The sequence below is a fragment of the Vanellus vanellus genome (genome assembly GCF_965231255.1).
Source record: "Vanellus vanellus genome assembly, chromosome: Z".
NCBI lineage: Eukaryota > Metazoa > Chordata > Aves > Charadriiformes > Charadriidae > Vanellus > Vanellus vanellus.
In genome coordinates this window covers 71123372-71148500 of record NC_138908.1, presented here as the reverse complement: position 1 = coordinate 71148500, position 25129 = coordinate 71123372, and the positions used below count along the sequence as shown (strand labels likewise).

General features: G+C 39.6%; 1 protein-coding gene across 3 annotated transcripts in view; it reads left to right on the top strand.

Annotated features, from left to right (window-relative positions):
* FYB1 (FYN binding protein 1) overlaps positions 1-25129 on the top strand; it is a 53222-nt gene that overhangs the window by 16910 nt on the left and 11183 nt on the right. For 2 of the 3 annotated variants that reach the window (XM_082497560.1, XM_082497559.1), the window contains exons 3-12: positions 6827-7007; positions 8577-8626; positions 9750-9769; positions 10547-10593; positions 12057-12174; positions 13847-14003; positions 18925-19069; positions 21917-21945; positions 23126-23195; positions 24568-24599. In XM_082497560.1, coding sequence (XP_082353686.1) covers positions 6827-7007; positions 8577-8626; positions 9750-9769; positions 10547-10593; positions 12057-12174; positions 13847-14003; positions 18925-19069; positions 21917-21945; positions 23126-23195; positions 24568-24599 — 849 coding nt within the window. Of the gene's footprint in view, positions 1-6826; positions 7008-8576; positions 8627-9749; positions 9770-10546; positions 10594-12056; positions 12175-13846; positions 14004-18924; positions 19070-21916; positions 21946-23125; positions 23196-23749; positions 23891-24567; positions 24600-25129 lie in introns of all 3 variants that reach the window. The other variant, XM_082497558.1, reaches the window with a different exon arrangement.

Sequence of the window (25129 nt, the reverse complement as noted above, 5' to 3'; positions counted from 1 at the left end):
GAGGAAAAGAAAAGAAAAGAAAAGAAAAGAAAAGAAAAGAAAAGAAAAGAAAAGAAAAGAAAAGAAAAGAAAAGAAAAGAAAAGAAAAGAAAAGAAAAGAAAAGAAAAGAAAAGAAAAGAAAAGAAAAGAAAAGAAAAGAAAAGAAAAGAAAAGAAAAGAAAAGAAAAGAAAAGAAAAGAAAAGAAAAGAAAAGAAAAGAAAAGAAAAGAAAAGAAAAGAAAAGAAAAGAAAATGAAGAAAAGATTGTACCCAGGCATTTCTTTAAGTGGAGTCTGGACTCGAGGAGGGCAATAATCAAAAACTTTCCATGATCTTTGTTTTTGAGGCGTGAGCAGTGTCTCCAATAATCTTTGTGCCTTTGTTGTTACGGTATGTGTCACAACAGCATAATCAAAAGCACTGAGCTTCAGTAATGTCGTAAGCTTGCCTGCTTACTTTGAGCAGCTCCAAAGCAGCATAATTTTGAAACCTGAAACTGTAGCTTGTATCTAAATGAATATGCGGGTTAGGGAAGCTGAGCAGAGAACAGCTCTCTGCAAATTATGAATAAAGTAGGAAGTGGGTGATCAGCTGCTGCAGATGCTGTTGCAGGTTCTTAGCAAACCCACTGTAAAACCCAGAAAACTTCCCAGATCTTGCATGTAGAAATGGTAAAGTGTTTTGCAGTAAAACTGAAAACCGACATTGCATTTGCAGAGTAGCTTAAAAGCATTTTATTTCATAAAAGGATGCTTCTTTCAAAATGCAAAACTCTTGACTATGTAACAGCTTGAAAAATCCTGAAGTCCTTTTTTATAAAAACTAAATAAATTCATTAAGAAATTTAAAATTCCATGCAAGTTTTTTCTGCAGAAGGCTTGAAGTCTCCTTGCAGTAGCTGATCATTATCAGGTTTTCTTCACATTAATAAAAGCAGAAGGAGTCAGCACCTCATCAGTAGCTCACTGCATCAGGGGTCAAAGGGAATAAGGTCTTGCCAGAGCAATGCCAAAGAAAGAGGGAGATGGTCTGCTATTTAGGATATGAAGTGAAGAAACAGGTTTTCCCCTGTATGTGCAAGATACTGCCTTGTTTCAGAAGGGATTTTCCCACATAGGTATATTGCTATGTATCTATGGTGGAGTAGGTGCGATCAGAGTGAACTTGAAATGGAAGGTAGTGTGATATGCATTGCTGTTCAGTTCCAGTTTTGTTTACTATGCAGTCTTGGACTAGAAATTCCTGGTTTGAGGCAATGGATGGCCTAGATGCTACAGCCTGATACCTTAAACACAATTCAGAGTTGTCGTTGCAGTTAAGTCTAGACTGTGTAGAGGCTGGGGGCCAGGCTAATGCATTTGCAAGAGTGTGTGTTGCTGATAAGATGCAATACAGCTGTTCTGAGCTAACTGGATTTTTTTAAGCACCAATGACTTTGAGAGCACGTACACGTTATTGCTGCATTTCAGCTAAGGTGTGAGAAAAATATGAATAGCTGAAGCCAGACCACTCTTTACTAGGATGGGATAGTTTCCTACTTTAAGAGAGATTATCAAAATTATTATTTGTCATCATTGCCAGTTAAAAGCTTTGTGTCAAGTAATCACATTCTATTGCAGTACAGGTTGAATTGATCATCAGGGTTTGTATCTTCAGTCAATGGATGTTGAACTGCAGGTGTGAGTGCTAAAAATGCTTTGCTTTTTTTTTTCTCGTTGACTGCTTCTGTTCTGCTCAGTTTGGAAATTAGATACTGTTCTTCACCTATGTGCCAGTCTCTCATCCAAACTGTGATATCTTCCCTGGTATTTAGGGAAGAAATAGAGAGACATGTCTTTTCAGCTTTGTCAGTATTGGAGCCCATAGCACCCTTGCACATGAGGCAAATTGATTTTATGATTTTGAGAAGGGCTGGGGAGAACTGGCCCTGGCCACAGTACTGCTTCCCATCAGGTGCCTAATCCACTGAGTACTGCTTGTTGCATGTGTTCCTCCAATAAGGACTCCAGGCACTTCTGGGATTTCCCTTCAATTTGCCAAGTATTTCTGGTATTAGCATCTCAGGACAGAGTAATACAGCATCTCAGAACAGCACTGAAGATTTCACCAAGGTAAGAATATGGATATCTTCTTCTCATCCTGCCCTGAAATTTGCTTTTGACTACACAGAGTATATGGATTCCAAATAGCTGGATTTATTGGGGGGTTTTCACTAATTTCTCTTTGAGTTCACACAGGAGAGGCATGGAAATTATAGAGTACTGTTATACACAGGTTGATTTCTCCTGAGATTGTTGAACACAGAACATCTGGACATAAAGGGAAGATGGGTTCTTTCTCTAATTGTTGTGTTAGCTAGCAAAGAGGTATCAATATTTCTCTTTCACAAGCCAGGAATGGCAAGGGTCAAAATCACAAGTTTTACATCGAGACAACTCCAAGAATGTAGGTGACCTTTTGGTTGCTGCATATATGGAAGTTGTTTGAGAAGGTTCACCAAGAACACAAGAGAAGTATTTGCAGTGTTCTGTGTGCAGTTCTGCTGTACCTGCTGAAGCTTTGAGCACAATTAAAGAAGTTTAATACAAGCAGCAGTGTAATCAGACAGTTGGTACTTTCTATGGACAGTTTCTATGATAAATTTCTCTTAGAAGCTATACAGCTGCACAGGTTTTGAGGAACTCGTTCCTTTTCATCTGTTATTTCATTTCTTTGTGAAGAGCTTCAGTTTCTGCATCTGTTTCTTCTGTGCAGCACAGCATGCGAAAAAGCTGACTCCCAAGAAGAGAGAAAAGGCTATCAGGAAACTGAGGTGTTAGTGGTCGAAGCTACCACACAGTGATGGTCCTTAACACTGTTTCCTGTGATGAGAGTACATTGGGTGCATATGAAGCCAAGATGTAGTTTCAATTTGATTTCCTGCTCTGAGTGTCCAGAGCTGACTTCAGTTCCGTTACTGGCGCAGGGCTTATCCATGTCTTCAGAGTACCAAGTGTCTCAGAGACACAAAAAGACTGAACTGGAGTCCAAATGAAATGCTCCATTAAAATAAGTAACAAAATACTACTGAAATGTTATGATAGCTTTGGCTTTGTGGGTCTGATTATAACAGCTTTGTCATACTGAATGTCACCTTCCTACCTAACTCATCCCATTATTTTCAGTATTAGAATTAAAGCAGTTTACGCCCCCATCAGTCTCAGTCAGTGTAAGTGTAGGTAATTACAATTCTAAAGGCAGGGAAAAGTCAGTTCTAATAGTTAGAAAATAAAAAAGCAGCCTTTCCATTACTATGATGATCATTTAGTTATTGTTAGATTACAGCAATATACATAAATTACAAGGGACAGGTTGTTCAGCCCTTATACTTAAAAATAAGCACTTAATCTAAAATGCATGTGGTGTCTTTTCCTGGTTCAGTTTCCTATTGCCTGGATTTGGCTCTCAAGAGACATCAGATGGAAGAAGTATTATGCACAGAGGCTTGGGCAGAATTTTTAGCTTAGTCCTACAAACTAATCACACTGAAGTAATGCTGTATGATGACATAATGCACATATGCATGTTGTGTATATACATAACAATGTATTAAGGCAACATAAATGTAACATTGTAAAAACTGATATAGGATTCCCTGTTAAAACACAAAAATCTGAGAGTATAAATAATACCAATTAACATGGCTTTTATGAAAAAAAAAACCCCGCCCTTCTGATTTCTTTATTTGGTTGGAATCTGCTTAAAAGACTTCAACTGCAGCTACGTGCTTAGATTGACAGTGCTATTCACCTTTATCAGGGGCTTTAGAACAATAAGAGACTATAGCTGACAAAATCTGTGAATGAATAAAGACTGTGAAGAGTTAAATGTGAACACGCAGTCCTCAGAGACTCAGACACAACAAAAGCACAATCAGGTAATCTCAGCCCATGTAAAAAAGTTTGTCTTTACTCAAATGCAAATATACATGTAGAATGTAAGTCATATCTATGAAAGGAGATAGGAAATGCCTTGGGAAAAAATCAAGACATCATAAACAGCTCCACAGTTGAGTAAGGACGACGATGTGACAGAAAAGTCTAATGCATAATGGTTGTCAGCTTGTAACCCTAAATTCTTGGAGTTTAGCATTTAAGAAATCTTCATATAGTTACAAAGTTTTTGAATAAAAGCTCTCTGCTAATGGGCCTCAGCTTGATATTCAGGCATCTGCACTTCCAAAACAGGAGGAGGGATGGCAATGGAAGCAAATACTGAAACCCTCTGGATGCAATCAGTAGAGGTATGGCCAGATGAAGAATGACTTGTAATTTTCATCACTGCATGTGGCAGACAAGTGCATGCTGTGTAGAATTCCAGTGCCAGATTTTTTACAATGCTGGAAAAGTTGGAGAGCTATAGAAATAGTTACAAATTAATTGCTAGATGGGCAAAAATATGCCTTGAGATGAGGTTAAAAAGGTTAGGTCTTTAAAGTTATCAAAGAGAAATCTGAGATATTGGTTAAGTTCAGTGGTATCAATACCTTATGGGTAGAAAACAGTGGTTATAAAAAGGCTTTTGATCTATTAAGCAGAGGTAGAAATAAAAGTAATGGAACATGAAGCCTCATGAATTTAGAAAACAATAAGATACAGATTTTAACAGTGAGCAAACTTAACCAAACAAACATTGTAGTGGTGGCACATTCTTTCTCTCATCTTCAAACAAGGGGGACATCTTTCTGGAAGACAAGTTTTAGCCAAAATAGTATTTTAGTAGATGTCTAGCTGTTGGGTTCCATATAGGGGCAAGTATTTTAAATGCGATGTCTTGTAAAATATAGGACAACAAACACAGGATGTTATCATTGAATTGGAAGGGATGTTGTTTGGTCCATCCCTCTGTGTAGGGTAAAACCAACTGCACTAGAACTTAATTGTGCTGTAAGTTTATCTTACTTCTTCAACATTGATCTCAAGCCATGGGAATTCCACCTTCACTATTAGAAAATGCCTCCTAACAAATTTTTCTGGCCTTTAAACACATTACTTCTTGCCTTCTCTACCGTGGAAATGAAGAAAAAGAAATTTTAAAAAATTATCCCTTTCTTCTTTGCCAGAGACTTAGGTTTAATTTTGTTCTCCTTCAGTCTTATCATATTCCCCTAAACAACCACCACTTGTTCAATATCTCCAGGAATTCATGTCTTCTAGACTTCTGATCATTCTCACTCTTCTCCTTTGTGCTCTCTCCATCTGGCATGCATTAACCCTTCTGTAGCCTCTTCAGTACTAGGAGATAGTATTATTTCACTTGACTTTTGGCCTATACTTTTGAATAAAATGATAAAAAGATATATGAATAACAAGGCATGTCATACTGTACAACTTTAATCTTGGCATATCTTAAATTGTAAAGTTCTGCTTTTGCAAGATGAATGTTCCTTAACAAAAACACCAAAGAATTCACCTGTGTAATCAGCACTGTTGGGACTTTTAGTACTTTGCTGTTTAAGTAACTTAAAAGGTTTCAAATGCACTGTTGTTGACACGTATGTTGACAAGTTGCTCCAAGCAGCCATGAAGTCAAATTTATTCAGAATTTTTTTATTTCTTTGTTAGTAAGCAGAACACTGTCAAGGCTTGGTAATTTCACTTTGATTTCTGTAAGACACGCGAGAGGTCCTTCTAATAGTTATCAATTCCCTTCTGTCTATCCCAAGGACAGAATTTCCAACTCCCAAACAGCTAAAGAAAGCTCTTTCAGTAGTTTTTGTAACTTTCTTGATAAGCATTACTAAATATTTGTCGTTCTGTGTTTTTAATCACCTTTTTTTTCCAATGTGGTGAAAGGTTCTTTTTCTTGACAAGATTTTAATCTCCAAAATGGAGGTGTGAATTTGAAGAAAATCTCCAGAAGACAAGGGGGTTCTTTTCAATTGTAATTGGTTTTAACTGAATTGTGAATTTGCTTTTTCTTTCTGCTTTCCTATTCCTTAGATTTTGTTCGACTTCCCTCTGTACAGCTGGAGACAATTCTTGCTGGGTAGCTTTTAAAGCACTTGTGTTATTTGAAACAAAATTCTAGGTTTAACATGATGGCATCCAAATAGTCATTTAATTTGGTTGTGCTGAATAACTTCTCAATATGAATTCTAAAAGTAATGGTTACTTTGGTTTGGTTGTGGCTTGTACACGGAGCATGAATTCATTGCAGCACATGTGCACACCAGCCCACTCATGTAATTATGGCTTCTGTGCGTGGTGCACTGCATCATCTTGTTTTCAAGGCTGCACCTGTTTGATGAGGGTGTAGCTTCTCTGCAGCTTCTCAAACTGCCATTTTTCTAGTATGGGCTTGCTAGAAAATTAAGTCCAGCCTTTTACAACTTACGTTACAAACATTTTTGAATATGTACAGAGACCTGTACAACTCTTAATCAATGCCAATCATCCCTTCCCTTGAAATTCTATCTCTGAGCAAGGAAAATTCCAGCAAGACTGCATCAGTGCTCATGTGAAACTCTGCAGCTGGTCTTTTCAAGCAAATTGTAGAATAAAATGATAATTTAAATAACAGGAGTTTATATACTGGATGAACTGATGTAGTCGTGCCTTGTTCATGTCGCGGCAAAGACATTTTCAAGGCCTTTTGTAGGCAGTACATTCTTCTACACAGAGCCTCTCTACTCTAGATGAGTGCCTAGATAAGGCACCAAATACATCTAAGAAGTAGGTTCAAAAAAATATATTTGCTCTGGGGTGTGTGCAGTATTGATATTTTTTCCTAATACTTCATGTAAACAGCGAGGCTCCTTCCTCAGCTGTTTCCTTGATAAATTCAGTCTGTTCTGATTTTTTTCAGACCCTAAAAATGAAGGATTGAAACAGATATCACCTTCCTCAGCAGCACTCCCCCCACCTGTACATCCACCACACTCTGCTACTCAGTTGCCACCTCCTCCACCAGCCTCTCACCCATCCCTGCAGGCCCCGGCAGCTCCCAGCCTGCCTCCCAGGAACATCAAGCCCAGCTCTGAATCAACGTAAGTGAACGCAAACCCCGAGGTCTTTATTTTCTCACCTTTTTCTGCCTACTGCTTGGCTCATGCAGCAGCAGGTTAAGGCTGGAGGTGTCCCTTGTTTCTGGGGGAGTGGTCCCACACCACTTTCCTTGTCCTACTCTGTCCCTGGACTGTTTGGAATTAGTTTTTATCAGCTTGAACCCTCCATCTACTCCTTTGTTTCCCTAAAATGTTTTATCTATAAAAACAATTTTTTCTGCCCTGTTGGTAAGAGGAGGGGGGCAGGTTGTGATGCTGCACCAGAAGCCACGTTGTGGCATGTTGTGGTAACATTGAGAAGCCTCTGTCACATACGGGGCTCCTTTCTTCATACTTCTTTGAAGAGCTGTGTAGAAAAGGGGAACCTCCCAGTGACAAAAAGTTAAAAGCGCTTTGGTCTAGTGTCAAAACTGACCGGAACCAGGCTGAGCCTGAATGATGAGCTGCTCTCTGGCCAGCAGTTACTACAAATAGCAGCAAACAGCAGGCAGGGAGAATATATTAAGCATTAAAGAGGTGCGTGTCAGCACGCATACTGTATTTCGGCACAGATAGTGTGGCAACATTAGTCCAGCGCTGCTGCTGCTGCTGTGGTCAGGGCTGTGGGAGCAGCCCTGCGGCACTGCCATCACCGCCCCATCTCATGGCCAGAGCAACAGGCAATGCCAGCCACCCTGCAGCCCCTGCAGAAACCATCCTGGATGTCCTTCTTGCCAAATGCTTGGGAGCCAACTGTGTCCTCTTTGCCTTCAGGACCCTGCAAAATTTATCTCCAGATTGTCCTGCTCTCTGCGTGCCCTCTGGACTCACCTTCCGCTGAAAATGTGTGCCTGGGTGCTGACATGTTTTCTTTCACCCTGTCTTGGTGCTTTCTCCATCAAGTCAATTTTAAATGATCACTTTCTGCTTTCAAGTCCTTTCTTTGATTGCACCTCTTTGATGATGACTGTCGGTCCTAGTTTTCTTTCAACTGTTATAAGTTATTATAAAGTCCCTGATGTTCTCATTACTTACATTCTCGATTTCTTGCTTATCTCAGTTTGACAGCACTTTTAAATCTAACAACATCAGAGACTTTTGACCTGGCCTAACCTCATACCGCTGTTTCTCTTGTTTACACTTTAAGCTCTACAAGTCAAGGAGCGAATCTTAAAGCTATGTTTAACACTGTGCAAAAGTCTGGCTTTCTGCTTGTCCATTGTGTCGGAAGCCTGCACCTGGAAAGATGGTTAAAAAGCCCAACAGATTCTTTCCATTCAATCAGCCCATCTGCCTATTATATCTTTCATACTGCACTCATCTCAATGGTATCTGAGTACCTTTGGCTCATTTTCTCCTTTTATACTCATGATCAAGGTGTCCCCATGTGAAAAACTGAGTCACAGTCAGGAATAACAATTTAGGGAATCTCATAGGTACTTAAGTAGCATATAGTGCTCAACAGACTGTCCAACCATTGCATAAAATAGCTGAAGAAAGCACCATCACCAGAAAATGCAATCACAAAACCATCTTCATAGGTTTCACATGTCCACTTTTTCATATTTACAGAAATCCAGACAATGAAGAAAATTATGATGATGTTGAATTTCTTTCACAGGGTAAGATGCATACATGTTCATTAATAGCAGCTATAAGAAGTTGTAATCATATTCTATTTATTATTATTATTATTATCATCATTATTATTGTATTTATGAGTGACTTGTATAACTAATTATGCTGATTCTATAGTTTTATGGGTGAAGGTAGTTGTCTCATAACACTAACTGTTCCATAATTAATACGACAGACTCTCAGGAACTGTTTTAAATAACTTGCCTCTCCCCCCCTTTCTTTGGTTAGAAAAATGCTGGGACCGTAAATTACCAGATTTTCAAATCCGAACCAAAATGAATGCTGCTCTTTCAGAGTTGAAGTTGTGTGCTCTGGTGAAGCAGGCATTGTTTTATACTGGATAAGAAAAAAAAAAAAAAGAAAAATTGTTGACTGTGCTTTTAATGCTGCTTTGTGGTCTGCCTTCAATAAGAGGCAGTGAGTCACTATATTGTACCAGGAGCAGCCAAAGAAGCAGATTGTGACACAAAGAATTTCAATCTGCCTGCTGATCTCTCTTCAAGAGGACTTGGTCTGTGCCAGGCACAGTATGCATCGTTTAGTGTGCTAGCCATCCGTGCCGCACAGCAATGTGGGCTGGGGAGCTGAAACTGAGCCCAGGCTCTTTTCTTACCTAACTACCTGCAGAGTAAGGAGGAAGCAGGAGATTCACAGAGATTCTTCTCCTGCAGCCCAGGATAGAGGCTGGCTTAGCGAAAGGGCCTTTGGCCTCCTTATTCAGCTGTTGGGCTAGTGCAAGCAAGTTCTTTGAGTCCTGTTTGGATTTATTAGGGTTTTAACAATGACTTTCTTGTATAAATAGGCATTTTGTAAACAAATAGTGTAGGTAAGTTCATCAGTGTCACAAAAAAATCCTTAAAACTAATTTTCCACTTCTAAAAATACATGGTGAAATATGTTATTTTGTAGATATTTGCAATGTACTGCAAAAGCAACCTGGAAAACCTCTGATTTTTGAACTTATACCTTCATTAAAGGCCAGAAGCCCACACATATTTCTAGTTAATATCCCTGGTATTATTAGCAGCTTGTAAATAGTTAACTCAGAATTAATTGTTTTCTGTAGAGCAAAAAATAAATACCCTGTTTTTATTTTTCATCACATAGGTCATGGAAATACTGAGGGGGTAAGTGTTATCCTCCATGATAAACCTATCCTTTTTAGCATAAACTTACAAATTTAGTAAAATTCCTTCAATGCATTAGAGAATGAATCCAGTATATATTGACAGTAAATTGTAGAAGCACTTACTTATTGTGAAGCACAGAAATAAAACCGGGTAAGCAACGCAAACTGGAACTAATTATCAAAGCTGGCTAGATGCCAAAAATCGATTTTAAAAAAAGCAAAACCACACCTTCTATTTCCAGTGACATTTAATTTCGCTGAAATTTTCCAGAAACAAGGGCCCTGTTCTAGTCTAGTAATAAACTGCTTGTTTCAGTTAAGCACAGGTTTGTATTGTGTCTTTAAGTACCTGGGTACATTAGGACTAAAACAGTCTCTGGGACCCTAGTCTGAGTCCCATTTAGATCCCTAGCATTCCAGTTTAACTACTGCTAACTCTGGCACCTTCATCATGGCAGTGCAATCATCAACACAGATAAAGGATTTCTGGGACTAACATCACGATTAAAATATTCACTTTGGATTAAGCAAGATGTTAGTGTGATTGTAACAATCTGGGACCTTAGAGTTGTGGTATCATAAAAAAAAAATCAGAAAAAAAGCATAGTGGGTTTTAATAATGTAGTAACTTGGTTTGGGAAGATTAAATTAATTTGCATTTACATTTTGCTGTAAATTTTTTTATATCATTTGTATGAAGCTTACATATCAGGTCCATTTTCTTCATGTCTTTCCAAATGTATCTAGGCCATTGAAAACTGATTTTTTCTTATAGGGTCAAGAAAGTGATGGAGAGACATATGAAGACATAAATGACATCAGGTACTAATTCTGAACTCTATAACCTATTGTACCTTTATTACTAAAAGCTTGCTAACAAAGATAATTCATCTGGCACAAAAGTGTGATTCTATTGCAGTCCCTGCCAGTTATTGTTGTGTTCATTCACTTTACCTAGAGAAAGTCAGGTTTTTCACAGGTTCTTTCCTACTTAGAACTGATATGCCTTGGGCTAGAAAAACTACTGCAGTAAAACCATGAGGTTACTCTGATCTAGATAGCAAAAGTCTGATTTCTGATCTAAGGAACATGTCTGAATCACTGTTTGGAATTACAGCCTAGGAGGAAAAATAAGCTTAGCCCCTAGGTGCTATGGTCCCAGATAGATCTTTTGTTGTGGTTGTTTTCCTTGCTTTCTACATAAATGTACTTAGAACTTTTATGAGAGACCAGATTTACAGTTCTCATGGCCTGAGTCCCCTAGCATAGCTACAGAGCCAGAATATGAACTCTAGTCATTCTTCTGCCATTTAGCCCTTTACTTTGAGGACCCTCTTGCCCTGCTAATGTCTGAATGTGTGGGATTCACTGTATCACAATGGCCAAATAAAAGCTCTAAATCCCTTGGAATAAGTAACAGCCTAAAGTTCCTACTCAAAAATACCTTGTTTCAGATGTAGAATGACTTTCAGCAAAAGAAATTATTGTTGAATTCCCTTTGAAAATAGATAATTTTAAAACTATATAACCAAAACAAGTCATCCTCATTCAGTCTTTTTTTTAATATAATTTGAGCATATCAGTTTAGCAAAAGTACCAAAAAATGAATAGAAGGGAGCTTCACTCAATCAGTTCCGTAGGGTTTGTAAAGCATAGCCCTTCCGGCCAAGCCACTGGCAGCAAATGGCAGAGCTGTAGGTGTAGCCCTAATTACTTCCCAAGGCCCAGATCTCAGTACTATCCAGTACCTGAGGCACAGCAGGCAGTGTACCCTGGCGTGACAGACACATTTACGATGAAGCACAGAAGACTGACTGTCATTTGCGTAGACTGCTGGGATAGGTTGCAATTAGGTTCAAAAATGCAGTCCAGTGGTAGCTCGGGATTCAGTTCAGGCTGCATCAAGCACTGATGGCCTGGGTAAATATTTAACAGCTGCAGCCAGTGCCACAACACCTAGATTGCTACCAGTTTCCAACCTTGCTTGCCAAAATTAGCCGAGAAATGTTTGGACGTCCACATGTAGAGCCAGTCTCTTACCTCCAGATAACCTTTTCTGGCGTAGTGTCCTCTTGAGGACAGCCACTTTAAATTACATATGTGATATAAGAGAAAGGGCTGCTTACTCTATCTCTTGCTGCCACCCTAGGGTTTAGAATCTGGAGCTTTCATTACACTGGGAGAAGACTTCTTCCATCACATGTAGTTCTTTGTTAACCTTGGGTAAGAACGCTGTAGTGAGATTTGCTTCACTGCTACATTCAGTCCTGGCAATGCACTTTCAGATCACCAAGGGGAAAAGAGAAGAAGCGGGACAAGGAAGAAAAGAGAAGAATGGACCAAGAGAAGAAAGAACAAAAGGAAAAAGAAAAGAAAGAGCAGGAAATAAGGAAGAAATTTAAAGTAAGTTTTTGTTTTGTAATCTGGCCAAAGACATGTAAGAAGCATTACTTAGCATTGTTGAGTTCAAAATACACTTTTCAGCTGGCTACAAAACTATTTGTTATGTTTGGTAGTTCAAGCACCTGGATTAATTCTGAATAAAGGTTTAAGCTACCCTTTTATGGTTGGCATGTGCTTGACTTCAGGCTCTCTACTGAGGGCAAAGACATTTTTTCAGTGCTTATATAGTTTTCGTTAAATTCCCTTCTCATGGTCTTTCTATGTAAAAAAAGCCTTAAGAAACATTTCCTTTCACTTTTATGTATAAAAAGCATTTACATCACTAGAATAGCATTAAAAGTCCTTAAAAAAAAGCAGGAATTGGATCCCAAATACTTAGTTTCTTTTCTGTCACTGGAGTCAGATACAACAGTATCCAGCCCTTAAGAGATTTCAACATTCTATTACAACACATTGCCCTTGCCATGATCTAAAGAGACCTCAAGGGGCTTCCAGCCTAAGTGGGGAGGAAGGGAACTGGGCACATGTAGGAGAGCTACAGTCACTGTCAAAGCCTACAGGCTAAACGATGAGAGAGTTCTTTCTGATTTGTATCTTTTTTATATAGCTGGTGGTGAGCATGCTATCACAGTTTACAAATCTGCCAGCCATTTTCTGTTAACTAATGCCTGTTCACAATGGCCCACTGTGCCTCTTTCAGCATCATTGTACATAGTAAGCGGCTTTGTTTTTCTTCCTATTATTCTCTGTACACAGTAAAGGCATGGTGATTCTCTCACACCATGGCCTTGGTCTGCTGTGGAGAGAATGACATGAATTGAGAAGCAAATATTAAAGGAAAATACTAATAGTTAACAATACTGGGTTAGCTGGCATTTGTCAGGCCCCAAGTCTATTTTTCAGACCACTCCTGTGAAGGATAGGCATTAGTCTACTGAATGCTTTCAGACTGAAGACTGCTCTCTTGTGGCCATTAAAGTATGTTGTTATTCTTAAATGCAAACAAATATATTTTATTGCATATTTTCTTTCTCATTTCTTCAACCCCTATACAGGATAGATATTCTTGTAGTCACAGTCACATGCCTCTGAAAGATCATGTATATCGTAAAGCCAAAGATACTTAAATTCAAAGTGGTTTCTCCGTAACATATACTAAAGATCTCACAAAGAGAATCCTGAATTCCAGCAAACACTGTGATAAACACAATAAACACTTTCTTCTGAGTACTTGTAGGATCATTTATAGAGTAGAATTGTAAACACATAACACTATGTACTTATGTTAATGAACATTTACTCATATGAGTAGTTCTGCTGGAACTACGTGGAGCTGCCCACTGCAATTAAACATATGTCTGTTTTGTGAACCTGTGAAAGGCTCCATAGGTTAGCCTGTTGGTTTTAGTCTTTGTATTTCTGTGATTTTGCCAGTCACTTCTTCAACTGCTTTACTGTTATGCCGTTGCCCTCTCTTTTCATTCCTGATTATTAATTTAAAGTGGGTAGTTGGGGACAGGAGTAATGCCTTTCTGTTTGTTTGCCTGGATTATTTTAAATGTCAACGAAACGAGTAGTCATCATTACAGTTATTTTCTCTTTTGTCTGAATGTTTGGGAAAGAACTTCATTTTTGCACATATGTAATTTCTTTTGTTGTGTCTTCTCTGCAGCTAACGGGACCCATCCAAGTCCTTCATCAGGCACGAGCTTGTGTTGACCACAAGGGAGGGAAGAATGAGCTGACTGTCAAACAGGGAGATGAGATTGAAATTATTCGCCTCACAGACAACCCAGAAGGAAAGTGGCTGGGCAGGATAAAAGGATGTTGTGAGTTCTGTTTCTTCACTGTGCTCCTCAATGTTTTCACTGTATGACAGCAAACATGTGAGCATTACACCAAGCAGTAGCCTTACCAAGGCTGAGTCATTGGCCACCAAAGTAAATAATTACCACAACTCACCCTCCCATGCTTAGCAGGCATGCAAGGCTTAGTTCATAGTAGGAAGTTATTGTACAACATAATGTAACATCTACAGGCACTAGAATAAGTTTGGAACAATATGTCAGCATTGTCATAGACCTATTGAGAGGTAATTCCATGTCAGTCTCCAAATAGCATCAGAAATTGGCTCTGTGCAAGTAACAAGGATCACATTTTTTCATGTCTCTGTATTAAAAGGAACATCGGTGTTCCTAAAATAGAAGCAGAGAATATAAGGTCCTGTTTCAAGAGTTTGCCTGTTCCTATAGCTATGGAAAGTTTCTAACTGATTTCTAGATTTTATTTTGCCTACAATCCAAGATGTTTCTCCAATTGTATAAATATCACGAGTGGATCTATAAGTACGGTAAGGGGTTGATAATCTGGCTCCTGGGTTACAGCAAAAACATTAAAAGACTGATCCATAAAATCAATGAAAATTATTACAAGCACTTGCTTGATTTTTAAGGAGACTAAAACAACAATAAATTCAGTAAGACAGTTCACACATGTAGAACCGGACAATACCAGCTGAGCACTTTGTAGTACTGGAGGTAAAAAGGCATTTAGGAACTGGATTGTGTCTCGTACAGAGAGGCTGAGAGAGCTGGGACTGTTCAGCCTGGTGAAGGGACGGCTCAGATGGGAGGGTGTAAAGAAGATGGAGCCAGGGTCTTTCCAGTGGTGCCCAGTGACAGAGCAAGAGGCAATAGGCACAGACTGAAACACATGAAATTCTGTCTGAACATTAGGAAACACTTCTTTACTGTGAGGGTAATCAAGCAAGGGAACAGGTTGCCCAAAGAGGTGGTGGAATCTCCATCCATGGAGGTCTTCGAAACCCGATGGCACATGGTGCTGGGCAACCTGCTGTAGTGGTCCCTACTTGGCCAAGATGATCTCAATAGGTAAGTTCCAATATCAGCTTTTCTGTGATACTTTAAAGTTTTGTAAATAAGTCTTTTGCATGGATCATTTTGTACTTAGGAAAACAAATCTTGGTGAGGGCTGGGAGAAGGGCGTTTTCTTGAGCATATGCAGTTGATTAATTAACTTACCTTTAATTAATTTACTTTTCATAAACTGATTCTTGCCTCAGCAAAACTGCAAGCTCTACAAGGCTTCTCACTGAAAAGTGTCAACAGTACAGCCCAATTTGTTTCACCAACGCTTCAGCCTTCAATGTGCAGAGGCCAGTAAAGGTCAAATAAATGAAAATTATCAATACGTTACAGATTTGAGGGGAAGGACACTAAAAACTGGATTCACTCAGAAGCAGTGGAGTGGGGGATTTTCTATTTTCAAGAAATGCATGAGTATTTTTCAACTCCGAGAAAATCCATTCAGTCTGTCTTCTGTACAGGCAGTACACCTGTCTAAAATTCCCCTCAGCAGAGACAGAGTTCCCAATCTCAGGCCAGCTGCTCTGCTGTAAGTTTGTCCCGAGCCATTGCACCCAGGGGTATCACCAGATCTTTTTTACAAAGACCCAGGACAAGAGGATAGCAATGAAGCTGCAGCATGTCTACCAACCCGTAGAAAAATCACTGCAAACAAAGTGTCTCTCCCTCCTAATGACCTGTCAGAATCTTAATGTCATGGACATGAAGGATCTTTGCGCAGGATTTTGCAGGGCTCATTTAAAGAGCTTTAAACTAGATTTGAAGGGAGAAAGGGATGAAACCAGGCTTGCTAGAGATAAGCCTGGGGGTAGTGTCCCAATGTTTGTAGGACTGTATGCTAGTGAGGTCCTTCGATCTGCTGCCTCAGTGAAAGCAGAAGATGGGAGATCCATGTGGCAGCAAAGAAGCAAGGGTTATTGACAATAGGGTTGAGTTTTATTGGTAAGAATCAGGGGGAAAGACAGACAACAAGGCAGCTATCATGGGGGGAGTCTGTCACAGACCACCCAACCAGAATGAAGAGACTGATAACATGTTCTGTAAGCAGCTGGGAGAAGTCTCATAATTGCTAGCCCTTGTTCTCGTGGAGTACTTCAACTTACCAGATGTCTGCTGGAAATAAAATACAGCTGAGAGGGAGAAGTCTAGGAGGTTCCTGGAGTGTGTTGAGGATAACTTCCTGACACAGCAGGTGATGGAGCCAACTATGGAAGGAGCCCTGCTGGACCTGTTGTTTGTGAACAGAGAAGGACTATGGGGGATGTAACAGTTGGAGGTCATCTTGGGCATAACGATCATGAAATGACAGAGTTTTTGATTCTTAGAGAAGCAAGGTGGGGAGTCAGAAGAACTGCCACCGTGGACTTCTGGACAGCAGACTTTGGCCTGTTTAGGAGCCTGGTAGAGTCCCTTTGGAGGCCATCCTGAAAGGCAAAGGAGTCCAGAAAGTCTGGACGTTCTTCAGGAAGGAAGTCTTAAAGACGCAGGAGCAGGCTGTCCCCATGTGCCAAAAAACAAGCCATTGGGGAAAAAGACTGGCATGTCTAAACAGACCGCTATGGTAGCATCTCAGGGAAAAAAGGAGAGTTTATGGTCTTTGGAAGTAAGGGCAGGCCACTCATGAGGACTACAGAGATGTTGTGAGGCTATGTAGAAGGGCCAAAGCCAACCTATAACTTAATCTAGCTTCTGCTGTTAAAGACAAAAAAAAATGTTTCTATAAATATATTAGCAATAAAAGGAGGACTAAGGATATTCTCTGTCCTTTATTAGACAGGGGCAAACATAGTGACCAAGGATGAGGAAAAGGCTGAGATACTTAATGTCATCTTTGCCTCAGTCTTTAATAGTAAAACCAGTTGTTCTCGGTGTACCCAGCCCCTGATCTGGAAGACAGGGATGGGGAGCAGAACAAAGCCCCCATATTCCAATGGGAAATGGTTAATGACTTGCTACACCACTTAGACACACACAAGTCTATGGGGCCGGGTGGAATCCACCCAAGGGTACTGAGGGAGGTGGCAGATGTGCTTACCAAGCCACTTTCCACCATTTATCAGCAGTCCTGGCTCACCAGGGAGGTTTTAGTTGACTGGAGGTTAGCAAAGGTGATGCCACAGGAAGGGCTGGAAGGAAAATCCAGGGAACTACAGGGCTGTGAGTCTGACTTCAGCACCTAGGAAGGTTATGGAGCAGGTCATCTTGAGTGCCATCACGCAGCACATACAGGACAACCAGGTGATCAGGGCCAGTCATCATGGGTTTATTAAAGGGCAGGTCCTGCTTGACTAACCTGATCTCCTTCCATGACAAGGTGATCCACTTAGTGGATGAGGGAAAGGTTGTGGATGTTGTTTACCTGGACTTTAGTAAAGCCTTTGACAGGGTTTCCCACAGCATCCTCATGGAGAAACTGGCTGCTCATGGCTTGAATGAGTGTACTCTTTGCTGGGTAAAATACTGGCTGGATGGCTGGGCCCAAAGAGTCGTAGTGAATGGAGTTAAATCCAGTTGCTGGCTGGTCACAAGTGGTGTGCCCTGGGGTTCAGTGTTGGGGCTGATTCTGTTTAACATCTTTATCAATGATCTGGACAAGCGGATTGAGTGCACCCTCAGTAAGTTTGTAGATGACACCAAGTTGGGCAGGAGTCTTGATCTGCTTGAGGGTAGGAAGGTTCTACAGAGGGATCTGGACAGGCTGGATCAATGGGCCAAGGCCAATTGTATGAGGTTCCACAAGGCCAAGTGCCAGGTCCTGCACCTGGGTCACAACAACCTCATGCAGCACTACAGGTCTGGGAAAGAGTGGCTGGAAAGCTGCCTGGCAGAAAAGGACCTAGAGGTGTTGGTCAACAGCCGGCTGAATATGAGCTGGCAGTGTGCCCAGGTGGCCAAGAAGGCCAACAGCATCCTGGCCTGTATCAGGAATAGTGTAGGCAGCAGGACTCAGGAAGTGATTGACCCCCTGTACTCAGCACTGGTGAGGCTGTACCTCGAATCCTGTGTTCAGTTTTGGGCCCCTCACTACAAGAAGACATTGAGGTGCTGGAGCGTGTCCAGAGAAGGGCAACAAAGCTGGTGAGGGGTCTGGAGAACAAGTCTTATGAGGACCAACTGAGGGAACTGGGGTTGTTTAGCCTGGAGAAAAGGAGGCTGAGGGGAGACCTTATCACTCTCTACAACTACCTGAAAGGAGCTTGTAACGAGGTGGGGGTCAGTCTCTTTTCCCAAGTAACAAGTGACAGGACAAGAAGAAACGGTCTCAAGTCGCACCAGGGGAGGTTTAGGATGGATATTAGTCACAGAAAGGGTTGTTAAGCATTGGAACAGGGTGCCCGGGGAAGTGGTTGAATCGTCATCCCTGGAGATAATTAGAAGACGGGTAGATGTGGTACTTATGGACATGGTTTAGTGGTGGTTTTGGCAGTGTTAGGTTAATGGTTGGACTCGATGATCTTAAAGGCCCCTTCCAACCTAGACGATTCTATGATTCTATGACTGCCCTAAAATATGCCACAAGACTGCAGTGGTCCCAAGGTTAGTTGAGAAAGTGAGCTTGCCCCATGATTCCTGGAGTCTGTACAGAAAATTCTTCCGCTGTAGTAGAGAAACAAATAAAGGTGAAGTTAACATGACACCAGCTGAGAAGGGTTTGGGCAGAGATCTGAGACAAATCTGAGATTTGTATTTGTGTAGACAGATGGAGACTCAAGCTGAGGGTGATTGGAATGAGGCATTTGTTTGAATGTGTTCAAAGATCATATGAAACAATTCAATCACTTGTTCTGAACCTTCTGTTAAACTCATCCCTTTACCATGAGCTTTCAAAATATCTCTGCCTAATTGCATGGTTTGATTCATTTAGATGGATACATTAAAACAACAATCGTGGAGATTGATTATGATTCTTTAAGAAGAAAGCAACAGCCATCTACCAGAGCTGCTGTGAAAAATCCAGAGAGTGACCAAGAAGTGTATGATGATGTTGGAGAGCAGGACAGTATTAGCAGGTACGTATAAGGAACACACTAAAAGGGGTGAATGATTCACTCAAGTCAGCATAGACAGAGGAATTTTTACAACAACAAAGCAGACTCTTTGTCACAAAAGAACAGCCAGTTACATCAGAAACATGTAACTGAGCTATTCAAACTGAAATAGTCAGAGGAACAAGAATGTATTCTAGAATCCAACATCTGTAAGCACCCATACTCAGGAGGAATCCATGCTATTGGAAGAGGACTAGGACCTACAGCATTGCATTCCAAAAGAGAATAAAAAGCAAAACATGCAGGATTAAAAATCACCTGCAGGAAGTGCAGTTCCCTCCCTCTCTTTCCTTGTTCTATCTTTTGAAGTCAGATACTGCTTTTCCTAATGTGCAAGAACAAAAGACTCTAAAAGCGGTGGAAACACAGCACTGGGGAACTCCATACCACCCCCATTGCTCTCAAATTATGAATCTTACTACCTCTTTCCTTTTAAAGAGAAGGGTCTTTAGAAGCATGACTAGGATGGCTCTTCAGAAGACAGTGTGGCTCACGTGTTTAGTCCTGAAAATAAGGCCTGTAACTTCCCATGACCTATACTTTTTTGACTTCATGAGAAGCTTCGCTGCTATGACACAATCTCACATGCATTTGTGATGTGGTGCTGTGTTGCAGACTCTCTACTTCTATATGCCGTATTTTTCATGTCAAATATATCTGCAGCTAGAGAAGCGCCATCTCCAGCAGCATATCAAACTTGCTGTTAGAGAAATATCCTAGTACTCTTGTGACAAGGGTCAAGGCTACCACATGATCCAATATGATGGTGGTAGCTCCATTACCTGACCTCACATAAAAGTCTGCTTCTGTCATGTGATGCAACAAACCAGTGCTCATTCTCCATTACCTGTCCTGATGCGCAGAAACACATACCCAGGGATTCAGATAAGAGATCTGCATATGGGTGTGGAGGATTTCAATGTGTAGGACAACCATCTTGAAACACTCAGCCATTACGCCTGCTTTTACTGCTTCCCAGAACCTCAACTTAGAGGCCTGGCTGGAATAAAGGGACCACAGCCAGCTGGCTGCTGGCTGCAGCTGATCCTCAGCTGCTAGAACGTGCCCATGAGCTCCAGAAACGGCACTTGGAAAGATCTGCCTTCAGGCTGGCATTCTTTAAGCAACCAATATAGTATTGCATCTGATATTTTCCCAGGTTGCTCAGTATCAGTTTTCCTCTCTGCACATTGGTCTGATAGCATCATAACCCAGCCAGAAGAGCTGCTTTAGTTGCTATAGGTTTTAGGTAATCTGAGAGTGAGGTACTTCATTGCAGCGGTATCTTTGGGCAATCCCTTTCAATATGGCAAGCATTACAATTACTGACCTCAATGCAAAGAATTTAGAAAATTTATTGAATTCAAAAGCAGACAATAATACAGTGTTGCATAGTAAAACAACAATGTAAGGAACTTGGAACAATGAATGAATGTCTCAGATTCATGGAATCCTTTAAGCTGTATTTTGACATTTTTATCTTCTCTAGTGAATAATAGCATTCGGTTCAGTTCATGAGCATGAATTGTTGGAAGGTCTAACATACATCAACACGTTTTGAAACCTCTGTAAGAATGCCACACTAAAAAAAAAAAAAAGCCTCTTGACCAAATAGTATTATCTCATTATTGGTAGTATTGTTAATATTCCAAAATTAATAAGTGACTAAGGCTGTGGTATTTCAGGATTTTTTGGCACAGGAGTTTAACAAATACCTTGTTTTGATGTAGAAGTTTAAGTAAAGCTCTGACCTGGAAATAATCTCTGTTACTGTGAACCTATCTGGGTTTTTTTCAATTACCATTGGAACACTGAGCTAATATGGAATCTTTGAAATACTAGAAACATGCGGTTAGAGGTTTAAAGCATCACCCAATGAAAGCTAGTTGAGCAATAAATTAATTTGTTTACCATTTCATCTCAAGGAAATCCCCTCATAAGGGATGAATGTAAGTGGTGTGGATGCACTCTCTAATGTTCAGTAAGGTTATATTTTTATTGACATCATTTTATTGACTACATGACCTTCTGAGATCCCTTCCAATGTGAATTATCCTATGTTCCTAAGTCATATTTTGTACTTTGGTTTAAAGATATCAACAGGAATATAAAATATATTCTAGATGTAGTAAATCATTGTAGCTGTAGACATCAATGTGCATTTCCTTGAAAATGACGCTTTATTGGAAATTCCTAACAGTTGCTAACAATTACTAACAATTAGGTTGAATGTTGGGCTTGCATGAAAATGTGCACCTTCCTTGGCTTGAAATATCTGCATTGATTTATGCAAATAGAGAATTTGCTTCAGAGCTTTACTTATAAAATACTGTCCTTTTATTTTTACATTAACTAAAAATGGTATTGATAACTCTCTTAAAACCCTTTGAATTACTGTAAATGATATTTTAAAATATCTGAAAGTATTTGTTCCTGCTTTACTAATCTGAATCTACTAAAAATTAATCTCTCCTCATCTAAGAGCGAGTTCACTTATTAATTACATGACACATTTTCTTTAGCATCTGTGAGAATGCAACTACTATTTCAGTGTAAGAAATTGGTGTGAGTGTGGTGAAAAAAGAGAGAAAGAAAGAACTGGCACATTTAGTTGTTGTCTGTATAGAACACACAATTCACTGCCTGAGATTCCAGTGCAGAATTTGTAGTGGTCAGCTGGCAATGTAGATGAGTGTCAAAGCCAAAGGTTTAGAACTAAAAACTACAAAAGTGATGGGTGATCAGGGTGTTTTCTTTTTCCAAAGGATGACTGTTTTTCTCTAAAACGTCTCTCGTTTGCTTTTCCAGTCAGAGTGGTGGTCACAGTGGAGCTGGAAGTAAGTTCTACATACAGTTTTTGGGAAAGTTGTTTCTGTGTCATGCTTACCTTCAGATCCAGACCTCTGCAGCTTCCAAATAATGCAGTAATTATCCATAAGCATGCTAAGTGTTTAGCTAACGGGTAACAATCAAGGAGGTATATGGGCCAAATTAACTTTCTTTCCACCTATGGGAACTTGGGCAAGAAAAAAGTTTTGTTTTGTCTTCAGCTACTGTGTATCGGAAGCATGCCAGAAGATGTCAAAACTTTAATTTATTTTGTGTGAAGGTAAATCATCCCACAAAACAGCACAGACCTAACTGGCAAAATATTAACATGACCAAGAGCTTTAGTGCAGAAGATACCCAGTTCTGAAATAGCCAGTAATACTACCTATTAAAGCTGCATTTTGCTGACAGAGTCAAGGGGAACTTCAGTTTCAGCAATACTCTGGAGTCCTAACCAGCATGACTGCAGCAATTTCACACTGTCAAGAACACACATTCAAACCCAGTTTCCCCTTTGGTAGTACATATATTTATGTAGCATTCTCTGTTGATCACAAGAGAACAGCTCATCTTCTCAGCTTAGAGTTTAGATACTAGTCATGGCAGAAGCATCCCCTGGCAGTGCTGAATGAAGCTGCTGCCAGCTACGTACAGATTGCAGTGATTACTCTGACCAGTGGCTAGAATTGGACATGGAAACTGAGCTAACCCTGCACTGAAAGAGGTGGGGCTCAAAGGTCAGAACTGAGACCAAAATGGGAAGCTTACATTGCATTGGCTCTGACTTCTGTGGATGAACACAAGATGTAACTGCTGAGTGTGTTGGTCTGACATCTTCAGTGATCACTTGAATCACACACAAAAATTTAAGTCATCAGTCATAATGACTGGGCCAAAATCAGACATTTAGAATTTCATGGAATACAGTGTAAATGCATTTGTTTTCAGTGTTCATGGTCTTGTGATTGGCAGTGCCACATTTAAATGCTGTGGATCATATACCAAACTGGGATTAGTCTTAATCACTGTTTTAATAAATAGGCTGTGCTGGTTTACAGAAAAGATTCCATTTGCAAGGATATTGCACAAACTGCACACACATATGACATACTTAAGAGGCCAGTAATGAATACCTTGTTCAGCAGCATTAAATATAAATGCATTAATTCACTGTTTGATCTCTTAAAGAGATGTTCCCACCTCCTCCTTCTGATCAAGAAATTTATGATGGGATTGATGATGAAGATGCTGCAACTAGGTATGTTTTTATATCATTTAAATAATTTGCTTCTTTAACAAAGTGTTTTCATTTCAGTTTTTACTATTTTTGAATGAGGTGCAATAATTAGCATGTATTAGGATGATCAGCAAGTGGGTTTACATCAGGATGGATTCATGAATCTAAAAAAAACGCTTCTTTGGTCTTTTGGAGAAGTCCTGTTCTGTAATTAATTTTGATATGTCAGCAAAAGCAGCTGCAATCATGAAAACCCCCAAATCCCCAGCTAGACAGACTAGCTCTGAAGTGAAAGCAACAAACTAAAATGTTAGCTTGCTGAGTAACAACATGAAAACAATAAGCCACTAGATTAATATCTATACCTACAAATATATCTCAATATCTACAGATGAACTTACATACATATTTCTAGATTCGCATTTTGTGTTTAGCTTTTAGGTAAGTGTCCTCACCTTGTTGTATATACATTGTTGGCATTAATGAGAATTATATGCATCAATGGAGAATTTAAACTGGACCTTTATAAAGAATGTTACATTTTACATTGTGATAATTGCATGCATACTCCAAAGGTCTGTATCACAGGATGAAGATAAGAATGGTATCTGGTCCTGGGGAATCTTGAAGAGGTTAAAGGTCAAAGATGGCAAAAAGAAAAGTGTACGAGAAAAAACAACCAAAGTCAATGGGGCAGAAGATAATGGAGATTTGTTGTAAGACTCTCCCAGGAAATCACAGTGCACATTAACTAATTCTAACAAAGGATTGATCATATGCTACTAACATGTTCTTACAGCAGTCTAATGAATCATGCATCAAATTGCAGCTCAGAATGATACTTTTCTGCAAAAACACTGACCTCCTTTCTTTTCATCTGCATAAGAAAATTAATCTCTTAACAAGCTGTATTTGTTGCACAAGTCTGGTAATTAAAACATACCAAAACTTTTTGTGTGTGAAGATCCCCAAAATAATCCATCATCTTTGTGCCACTCTGGTGATGTAAGTTTGCTGTATCCTCAGTTAAAATGTACTTTGCTCATCAGTACAACGTATCTGAGGTAAACTGGTAAATCTAGTCTCATTAATTCAAATTTTAGGAATAATATGCCAAACAGAAAAATCCAAAGACCGTCTTCTACCCATCTTGCCTAGAGGTTAGATCAGTAACTGGTGTTTTTACCACCATTTCTCTCATTTAGTTCTGAACCAGCTTACTTTATTTGGTGGTAAAAATACATTTAGTCCATGAATATTGCTGGTGTCAGTGGAGCTTCAAAATGTCTGAAGATTACTTGGAGCCCTTGTGTTGCAAGTTTTCTAAATGATTTAAATGATGCAAAAGCTTTTTAATGTGATATAAATAATTAATAGACATCTTTTTTTTCAGCATGTCTCCTTCAACAAAGCAGTTTGGAAAAGGTAATTAATAGCCTATTGTTCGGTCTCCATATTGATTCCTGATCCTTTTTTCTGTATACATTACTCTGTATCATGCTAGTCACAAAGATACATCCAAGGAAGGAAACAGGATTTCCCATTGCTTACCCAGTTCCAGCAAACAAATTTCAAATATTGTCACTGATTTGGCTAAAGACAAGGAGATACAAATACATAGCAAGCTCTCTAGGAAACAATTTAATGTATTTTAAAAGAAGTCATGATTTTTCTATGTGAGATTTCCACTAGTTCATTTTATTGGGCATTAAGTGTGAACAGATACACTTGCACAGAAACACTTAATGCAAGACTTCAAAAGCAAAGAGAGATGCTTGTTGTTATTTTTATCACTTGCAATGTCTTTGTAAGATAACATATACTCATAAATACTTTTCCATGGAATAAAAGGCGAGTTCTTACAATTTTTGGGGTTGTTGCCTGAACTCACCTCTAAACCTTTTATCTCCTACTGTGATTTTTCTAGCCATTGATTTGATCAGTTGAACAATTGT